Source organism: Rhipicephalus microplus, unplaced genomic scaffold, assembly GCF_043290135.1.
Source record: "Rhipicephalus microplus isolate Deutch F79 unplaced genomic scaffold, USDA_Rmic scaffold_14, whole genome shotgun sequence".
Classification (NCBI taxonomy): Eukaryota; Metazoa; Arthropoda; class Arachnida; order Ixodida; family Ixodidae; genus Rhipicephalus; species Rhipicephalus microplus.
In genome coordinates, this window is record NW_027464587.1 from 32,309,987 (window position 1) to 32,319,938 (window position 9,952).

The 9,952-nt window shown below is 50.5% G+C and overlaps 1 protein-coding gene across 1 annotated transcript; it reads left to right on the top strand.

Annotated features, from left to right (window-relative positions):
• The first annotated feature begins 4,232 nt into the window (after positions 1–4,232).
• Positions 4,233–8,132, top strand: LOC119169713 (uncharacterized). The gene has a single exon (XM_075882949.1). It carries the CDS (start codon positions 4,642–4,644, stop codon positions 5,125–5,127), a length of 486 nt encoding a protein of 161 aa, XP_075739064.1. The 5' UTR covers positions 4,233–4,641; the 3' UTR covers positions 5,128–8,132.
• Positions 8,133–9,952: the final 1,820 nt, after the last annotated feature.

Consider the following 9,952-nt stretch of genomic DNA (forward strand, 5'->3'; position numbering starts at 1 on the left):
ACGATGGGGTCGCGGCCGTGTTGGGCAGCCGGGTGAATTGCTGAGTAATACAGCGGCTCTTGGCTTCTTCGAACCGCCGGCACTATTTAATGATGGCGTCGATGGTGGCAACGTTGTTGTAAACTAGAAGATTAAATGCGTCGTCTGCTATGCCTTTCAGCACTTGGGCTACTTTCTCCGACTCACTCATGTGCTCGTCAATCTGGCGGCATAGAGCGATGACGTCGTGAATATACGCGACGTACGACTCCGTCGACGTCTGTGCACGAGCCGCCAGTTGATTCCGCACTGTGATCTGCCGCCCAACGGTATCGCCAAAAAGGTCGCGGATCTTCTCTTTAAAGGAGTCCCAGCTCGTAATCTCCGCTTCGTGCGTCTCGAACCACACTCGCGGTGGGCCATCGAGGTAAAAAAGCACATTGGCAAGCATAAGAGTCGGATCCCACCTATAGCTTGCGCTAACCCGTTCGTACCGGTTGATCTATTTGTCGACGTCAACGCCATCCTGACCGGAAAATATACCGGGATCACGAGCAGAAGGTAGAACGACGTATGTAGAAGTCACGGTAGGGGCAGGTAGCGAAGACGATGGTTGTTCAACCTGTGACATGGTTGGACCTATGATGATGCGGCCGTTGCGGAGCTTCGTGATGAAGACGGGTGTGAGAATTCGAGAAAAACGACGACGACGAAGGTGCGGGACAAGGCACGTGCAATTACGAGGCAACTGTGCGCCAATCAGCTGATGACCTGTGGTGGCCCATAGAGGTGGCGTGCCATGATTGGGCCACGTGTGATCATTACGTGGCGGTAAGCTTTGTGGCTGGGGACGAGCCGGAGCAGCGGCAGACAGGCGACAGTGGGCCAAAGCGTCGGACGCAGGCGATCCAGGTTCCGGCCAGGGAACGCTGCCGTCCACGCTGCTGCCATCCAACCACCAGCTGGGGCGGCATTGCCTGCACGAGTACTGCATCTCGGGGCGCGGCCGGGCCTGCTGTTCTTTTCCTTGCCGAGGGCATCGCGGATCTCGGCGAGGTGTCTCCACGGTCACCCGTTCGGCACAGCGATGAACGTGGCCTGGCTAATGGTCACGGTTTGCGCCGAGCATCGCGTCTCGACGCAAGCTGTTCGCTGGACGGGCCGGCCATTCCCCGCATGGAGCATCGCGTCTACGATGCGGGTTGACTGCTCCGTAGCCGCACCCATGCCATTAAGCGCCGGTGTTTCGAGAGCTCGAGGGTTGAGGCCACGAAGGCAGACGAAGCGGTGCGCCACTCGAGAGGACGAGTTCCTGGCAGCGTTCCTGAGCCGGACGTGGGACCCGTACGTGTTGGCCAGGTCCAGCTCCGGTGTGTCCGTTAGAGGTCGAGTCCGTCGGCCTGTACAAGGTCCAAAGACGGGGCCTGCTGAACGGCTCCTGCCTGGGTGCAGTGACCGGGAGCAGGTTCGTGGAGGAGACCTACCGGGTGTGGTCCTCGTGAGCCGTGGCCTGATTCTGGACCTCCGGAGTTGCGACCCTGACTGCTGGGTTGGCCGCGACGTCCGACTCAACGGCGCTGCTCACGGTAGCGTATCCGTGCGCCGTCCGCCGTTCCACCGGTGCCATCAAATAAATTGTTCATGTTAATCCTTTCTCGTCCGCTATAAGCAAACATAGTGACGAACATCCTTAACCATTACAATTTCTGGCGTCCGCGCGACAGGACTAAGCTCTCGCGTTACATCTGAGAGCCTCACGTTGTTTGTGTGTGGCGGACGAGAATGGACGACAAGAAAAAGCTAGTTGAGCTAGGGAAGGAGATGGCGCTGAGTGGAGATGCTTTGCTGGCATGGGTGAGCGCTGAGGAAAAAGAATTGAGGGACCAGAGAGCGAAAGATCGAGAGGAGGCACGTCTAGCAGCACAGGCGGAGCATGAGCGTGAAATAGCTCGCATGGAGGCTGAAAGGCTCCTGCTCGAGGAGCGACACCGTGTCGCAGAAGCGCAGTCGTCCCATCCGGATATTGTTGGAAGTTGCGTGTTTTTCTGTCTTTCATCACTTTGTTGTGTGAGAAAAGTTGTATTGTAGAAACAACTTTCTTGTGTGGGGGGTTATTGTGAGGATTCGAGAAAAACGACGATGACGAAGGTGCGGGACAAGGCACGTGCAATTACGAGGCAACTGTGCGCCAATCAGCTGATGACCTGTGGTGGCCCATAGAGGTGGCGTGCCACGATTGGGCCACGTGTGATCATTACGTGGCGGTAAGCTTTGTGGCTGGGGACGAGCCGGAGCAGTGGCAGACGGGAGACAGCGGGCCGAAGCGTCGGGCGCAGGCGATCCAGGTTCCGGCTGCCGTCCAACCACCAGCTGGGGCGGCATTGCCGGCACGAGTACTGCATCTCGGGGCGCGGCCTGGCCTGCTGTTCTTTTCCTTGCCGAGGGCATCGCGGATCTCGGCGAGGTGTCTTCACGGTCAGCCGTTCGGCACAGCGATGAACGTGGCCTGGCTAATGGTCACGGTTTGCGCCGAGCATCTCGTCTCGACGCAAGCTGTTCGCTGGACGGGCCGGCCATTCCCCGCATGGGGCATCGCGTCTCCGATGCGGGTTGACTGCTCCGTAGCCGCACCCATGCCATCAAGCGCCGGTGTTTTCAAGAGTTCGAGGGTTGAGGCCACGAAGGCAGACGAAGCGGTGCGCCGCTCGAGAGGACGAGTTCCTGGCAGCGTTCCTGAGCCGGAACCTGGATCGCCTGCTTCCGACGCTTCGGCCCGCTGTCTCCCGTCTGCCGCTGCTCCGGCTCGTCCCCAGCCACAAAGCTTACCGCCACGTAATGATCACATGTGGCCCAATCGTGGCACGCCACCTCTATGGGCCACCACAGGTCATCAGCTGATTGGCGCACAGTTGCCTCGTAATTGCACGTGCCTTGTCTCGCACCTTCGTCGTCGTCGTTTTTCTCAAATTCTCACAACGGGGAAGTACCCAGCACGTCCACCAAACAGATGTTACGTGAAAATGACAAGAGGCGTGTCTATTTAAAATCTATATTTAAACTGATGCGTATTGCGTCGGCCAAGATGGAAGCAGCACGCACAACCAACAGACCACTTCCTCGTTGTCGTCTTCTGACTGCTGATACGTCAGCTACGTAGCAATATCTTCACCTCTCGGTTCAAAATTATCGGCATTTATAAAGAACTTCAGCTTTTCCATACTACGATGTGCATTACCGAAAATGTAGTTTCCCTGTTTATATTCTGGCGCCAGTACGGCGCATTTTTTTGAATTAGATTGGTTCTTTTACTGATTACGGTCGCACACCCTGCAGCCAGTTCACCCGCACAGATATCACATGAGAACAAAAAAATATTGGTGCCCGCATTATCTGTTTTTTTGCGTAATTTTATTTCAAGCGTTCCTAAAAAGCGTACCATAAACATATATTTTTAGAATGCGTTGCGTGGAACTTGGCTCGTTGTATCCAATATGTTTGCTACGGATCAAATAAGCGCAAAAATAATAACGCAAAACTAGGTTCTTCACGATGTAAACACGAGATATCAGAGCACAGAATACATACAAGTACAATATATTAATGCTGACTTAGAGTGCACGTTACTCAACGTCGACAAAAATTCAAGGTCCATTCTCGGTTTCTTGATCAAGAAAGCTCCAACTACTTATTGAGCAAAAGCTTGTGATTTAGTGATGAAGGACGCATACGATGCGTTTTCATTTAACACCAAAGTGTTTTGTGCTGTGGTTTACCAATGTTTCAGTGATGTCCTTTCGTCACGCAAGTGGCTTCAAAAACACACAATCAAAAGACAAACAAAGCATTCCGTCAGCAAGAGTCGAACTCTTGACCTCTCAATCGGTGACGACAGCTGTCAGACACGCTATCCGCTGCACCATGGTCTCACACTTTGAAGGCCATAAAAACACATCTTTAATATCTATTCTCTTGGTAAAGTCTCCAATCACGACCATGACATTCTACTATAGTTCCTTGAACACGTCGTTTCAAAGCGTTCGTTGTATTCAAGGCGTTTCAAATTGAAGAACTGTATGCAATTTTGTCAGCTCGTTAGGACACCGTCAGGTCACAACCTTACCCAATGCGTTGGCGAGACTGATAGCATCCATTCATATCAAAAACAGCTTTGAAATGCATATAGAAACGCATCTGCGTGATCTGGATGTAACTCTTCGTTCAACGCTTACGCTCTAACCGCGAGAAATTAAAGAGTTTTAGCAGAGCGGGCCAGCGGCCAGCGAACCGGAGCGGACGAGCGCAGCGCCAGCGGAACGACGCGCGAAAAAAAGAGTTTTAGCTGAGCGATCGGCTGCTGCCCCCAGCGAAGCGTTGTACTGCGCCATCTGTCCATTCAAATTTGAACTACCCTGATAGGAAAAAAAAGTAAAGGTTTATTTTTAGATGCTAAAACCACAATACAAACACGAATTTTATGTTTCAGTACATATTATTTTACTTTAACGGTGATTTGTATCTTTTAGCGAAGTCGTTAAACTGAGGAAAGTACGTCACCAACGCCAACTGAAGTCGAAGCTCCAAGCCAGCTGTTTGTTGCCGCGCTTTTTAACAGACAGTGTGTGGCTTGCCGCTGCAAATTGCCGCTGATAACTGCTTTGAACAATGCCCCAGAGCATACTGCAGGACCCCCTGCTCCTGACTCGGTTGAAATGGTCCGAAATAGTCGACGTGTTGTGCTTAGAAGTTCTGGGCGAGACACGGCGTGACCCACTCTCCATGCGAGGTCTTTTGGACATTGATGCGATCGACAGTGGCGTGTTCAGAACGTACTTTCGGTTTGAAAAGGACGATGTACCCAGGCTACAGAGAGCCTTGTGCATACCTGACAAGGTAACAACTCCGCAGAGGGTGTCAGTTCCCGGCGACGAGGCCCTTTGCATCACGCTAAGAAGACTAGCCTACCCAAACCGGCTGCGCGATCTGGAACACCTTTTCGCCCGACACAGCTCGACCATATCGTCATTGACGAACGAAGTGCTCAGGCACATCGAGGACAACTTCTTCCACCTTCTGGACGACGTTAATAACCACACGTGGCTGAACCTGGACACCCTGGAAGAGTTCTCACAGGCAAGCGAGAATAATTAGAGTTGTACATTTGCAATTACAACTTTCTGACATATTCGTTCGTTATTTTTTCAGGCCGTTCACGCGAAAGGTGCCCCGCTGACAAATTGCTGGGCCTTCATCGATGGCACGGCGCGGCCAATATGCCGACCAACAAGGAACCAGAAAGTGTACTTCAGCGGCCACAAGAGAGTCCACGCCCTGAAGTACCAAGCTATAATGTGCCCAAATGGCATAATCTGCCAGTTGGACGGATCATACCCCGGCAGCAAACACGATTCAGGCGAGTAAATGACAAGCACAGCTGGTGGATCAAACCGCTGCTGAACGTCACTCGCCTCCTCCTTCCCTGCTAGGAACGGGCGCAGCTCCAGCTAATCGTAATTTATTCTTTCAGGTAACTTTGGAAACAGCGCCGCGTATACGAAGCTACAAAACCTCGTTCAAGGTCACGACTACTGCATCTACGGAAGCAAAACCTACCCGTTGCGGCCCCTTCTGCTCAAGCCCTATGGCGGAGCTCTCCTGACTCCTGAACAATTAGCTTTCAACAAAGCCATGAGTACTGTGAGGCAGGCTGTGGAGTGGGGTTTTGGAAAAATTGTCGGACTGTTTGCCTTCGTGGACTTCAAAAAAAACCAGAAACTCTACCTTCAGAACCTTCCACGCATATACAAAGCGAGCGCACTCCTCGCAAACTGTCACACTTGCTTGTATGGTGCCCAGGTATCGCAGTACTTCGGCCTTGAACCACCACAGCTTGAAGTTTACCTTGCCCACAAATAGTGTTGTACAACCAACCACAGTTATCGAAACAAAGTTCGTTGGCGAGCCATGCTTTAGAATGATCTTGTGGCTGTCATTTGCTGTACTAAACGTACGCTACTTGTTATGACACTCTAGTGAATGAAATCTGCCGAGCGAAAAGTGCAAAAAACTGACATTCCTGTGTTTCTTCGTATGGAGAAATTGATTTCGTATTGTTACAAGCGTTTCCGCTATACTGTGTTAAATGCCACAACATTACTGGCAGTGTCATCTAATTTCCCATGCATGTAAGTCCCCTCTGTACAGTGCGAAATGTATGTACACTGTCGACGTATCCCTACACTTGGGCCTTGAACCACCAGTTCTCGAGGTTCGCTTAGCCCCACGGTAATGTTCCATGACAAGCAGCTTCGAAAACAAAGACTTTATTGAAGAATTGCATACCGTATGGTGTTGTCAGGTTTACACTTGACGCTGGATCCTTTCACACTTAAAAAAAAAAACATGACAGATGCAATGAAGCCGACAATTTATCAAAGAATTAAGATTCTATTACCTGAGGACTTCTAGGTACAACACGACAGTATCTCATTTTCAATGAAATTACCCGTATTGTTCCGGCAAGACATACACTTCCATACATTTGAAAAGCAGTTTTCAAAATTGTTAACCAGCCGAACGTGTTTTCGCTGGAACTACCCGTTTCAGACCCCTCGTCGCAGGAAAAATGCTGGTGCGCAGTGATGTCTTGCCGTTACCTCCTAATAAATAAATAATCTACAACCTTAGGCGTCCTCGAGTCTGAACCATTGTATTTTAAATAAAGTTGTATTTGAGTTTACGTGTAGGAAATGTGATCCCACTGGAGATGTTTCTCTACTTACGTGTTGTGGTGGTGTTGTCTTATGTGTTGTGGTGCTGCGCCAATTTGGTGGTTTGTTCATCAAGCATTTTTTTTATCTCGTCGAGTAGGCTCTCCCGTTCGCCTCTCCAGCGTTCAACTTCGAAGCGGTGCTTCTCTTCGTCCAGGGCCAATCTCCGCTCGTCCAGTGCCAGACGACGCTCCTCGTGGCGAACTTTCATTTTTTCGATTTCTAGCTCCCTAGAGCGCAAATCTAGTTCGTTTTTTTCTCTTTGGGCTAGCAGCTGCAGCTCGAGACTTTGCAAGCCTCTTATTCCTGTGAAGGCAAAAAAATTTCGGCATTCAGTTAATGCGAGTTCATGCACTGTAGCGGACGTTGTTGCGCAATTGTGTAACAACACGCAAAGAACACGATCTCCATAATCAGCAGTAACACATAGCCGTTGTAAAACCCGTAACTGTGCTGCAGTTGAGTGTTTAATTGCCTAAGTTTTAGATGCTTGCTGTGAATTCTGTCAAAGCCTGCTGTGAAATCTGTTGAAGTTTTATGTCTGAAAGATGCATTAGGGAGGTGGTGACGGAACGGAAACCAGCGAAAAGGACGCAAAACACGAGGAAAGACGAGACAACACAACGCTGGCTCTCGTCTCTCCTCGTGTTTTGCGTCCTTTTCGCTGGTTTCCGTTCCCTCGACATGTACCAACTGGCGCAGCAAGCTGCACTTCTACAGGGAGCTGGTGGTTTTGGCGAAATGTGTGCCTACTTAACATTTGCCTTGTTCATTGCCCTTCTTGCTGTGGAGATTTTTTCAGTGCACATGTAAGGGAACTGAATGCATGTGATTCAGAAAAAATTAGAAACAGTCACAAAACAGCACCACAGTTTGTATAACTGTGAGCACACTGAAGGCCGACTTGTCTACACAAAAGGACAGAAATACATAAACTGTGACTGATTACTGCATTTACTTTCTCAGGGGTGGCTTGGTGGGCTAGTTAGTGTAGCATCTTGAAAGATGCTTTCCACCCTCGTTGCTCCAGATAGTCTACTTCTTTTCTTCGAGAACATAAGGCTGTTGTTTGCGACTACTTAGCTTCGTACAGTAAAAAGTGTGCTTTTGCTCCGCTATGCAGAGTGCGCAGTGGTTTCCAGTGCAAACGATAAGCATACACGAGAAGGTTCTCTTGGCCTTCACAGTGGATGTTTTAGAGTCTGAATAAAATATCAGTTGCAGTTCACCGCTTTCTGTTGCCTTTTCTTGCTTGAGTGTCCTCGTCTACATGCACTGTTAACCCTTTTAAGATGCATTCACTGGCGTCTTCTTATGATGCTCTCCTGCATATCGTTCTGCTGTGTAGAAGTAGTGTATAAACCTTTCTCCACACTTACCTTTACTCGTGCCTGGGAGGGCGTGCTGCACACTTGCATGTTGGCGCCGCTGTAGCTCAGTTGAGGGAGGCCGCTGCTGCTGTGTTGGTTCTGGTGAGGCGCGCTGTTCCTGCTGCTCGTTCTCTTGCCCCGGTTCAGCACCAGGGCTGGCGGCAGATGGCAGGTATACGCTCTGCAACAGCTTGGCAGCAGAACCTGCTTTCAATTAATAAGAGAAAAGAGAAGACAGCACAACAGTAGGCGTCATCAACTAACCGAGCGCGCCGTCGCCTGTGCCGTCGTCTGAGAGCGTCACCCCCGGCAGCTCGTCCGTGTTTACCGGGGGCTCCGCTCCCAACCTCCGCCTTCGCGCCGCGCAGGCGGCACCTCTGGGAGCAATCCTGGGCTCGTACTTCACACTTTCGCAAAAATCCCACAAGTCCTGCAGAATCTCCTCCTTTTCAGAGTACTGCTCCTCTGTACCCGACCTGAATAGGCAAAGGGACGATCGTCAGATAAACATGCGCGCCAGCTAACAGCGATAAAACAGCGCCATGAAAAAGGAGACGAGAAAGCGGAACACAAGACTGTCGCTGGGGGTTGGCCTGAAAGCATTACGTGCAGAATGAACAAATATACTCACTTTTTAAGGTTCTTGGAGTCCTGCAGCTTCCAGTATCCCAGCAAAATGTCTACACGATCTTTTATTCCTCTTAGGGTGAGCTCCCGGCCCACCGCCCGATTCACCGCAGCGAGAACATGCACCCCCTTGATGTCATCGCCAAACGGCTTCGCCGCGGCCACCTCCCGAAGAAGACAGAGGTCCTCGTGAGCACTGAAGCACCTCCGGGGCTTTTTAGCTGGTTGCATTGCTGTTTCAGAAGCGTTCGACGCGACCACGGCAGGCGACGCGACACCGCGACCATTGGAGGCAGCCATTTTGAATAACTACGCTCGCTCGCCCGGCCGCCGCTGCGCGCTCCGCTGGGATGACGAAACGAGCGGGCGAGCGCGCAGCGCCGTAAAGCCGCTCGCCGCCTCAGCGTACTGGCGCATGCGCAGTGGCGTTTCCGCTGGTCCGCTCCGTTCCGCTGGCCGCTGGCCCGCTCTGCTAAAACTCTCTATTGTGGCCCGCCAACAGAAAACCAAGAACGCTGTGTTTATCTCTTATCGGGTACGGGCGTTTTATAACTTGCGAATAGGTGAGTTTAGCCGAATTTTGGCGTGGAGAGGGTGTCCTGAAGGTCGGGACACCTTCTCCTAGAACGCCCAATAAGAACGTCTTTTTGCCTGTCCCATACGCACCCTCTGATGAGCACGACGGCGATGAGCAGCTCATTTTACCCCCATGCTGTAACACTCTGAAATGCACTGCCAGATAGCATTGTTTCTTGCAGCGACCGCTCAACACTTAGCGAAAAACTAACTCTTTTTCAAAATCCAAATACGATGTCCTAACACACATTAACTCTCGAGTTTTTAATTGTTTTACTGTACTCCTAGAAGTTATTTATCGCCCATTATATTTTTATGTTTTGTTATGCGTGTTATTTCCACTTGTGTTCTTTATTTGTTCATTCATTGTAATTAGTGTGTACCCTCACCTTGTAACATTGCTTAGAAACTTACAACCTCGATGTACGACCCCCCCCCCTTGTGTAATGCCTTCGGGCCTTTAAGGTTGAATAAATGAAATTAAATGATATGAAATGAAACTATCAGTCACAATCATGTTGCTCTCACACCGCTTTCCTTGCTTCCGCTTTCACCATTTACTACAGCTACCGCAGGCATCTATGTCAAGGAGATGTTTTATCATTAATCAATCAGTAATCATCGACGTTAGTC

Bases quoted from the DNA above. Each gene is read 5' to 3' on its own strand.
- LOC119169713 (XM_075882949.1), top strand. From the start codon at position 4,642: ATGCCCCAGAGCATACTGCAGGACCCCCTGCTCCTGACTCGGTTGAAA.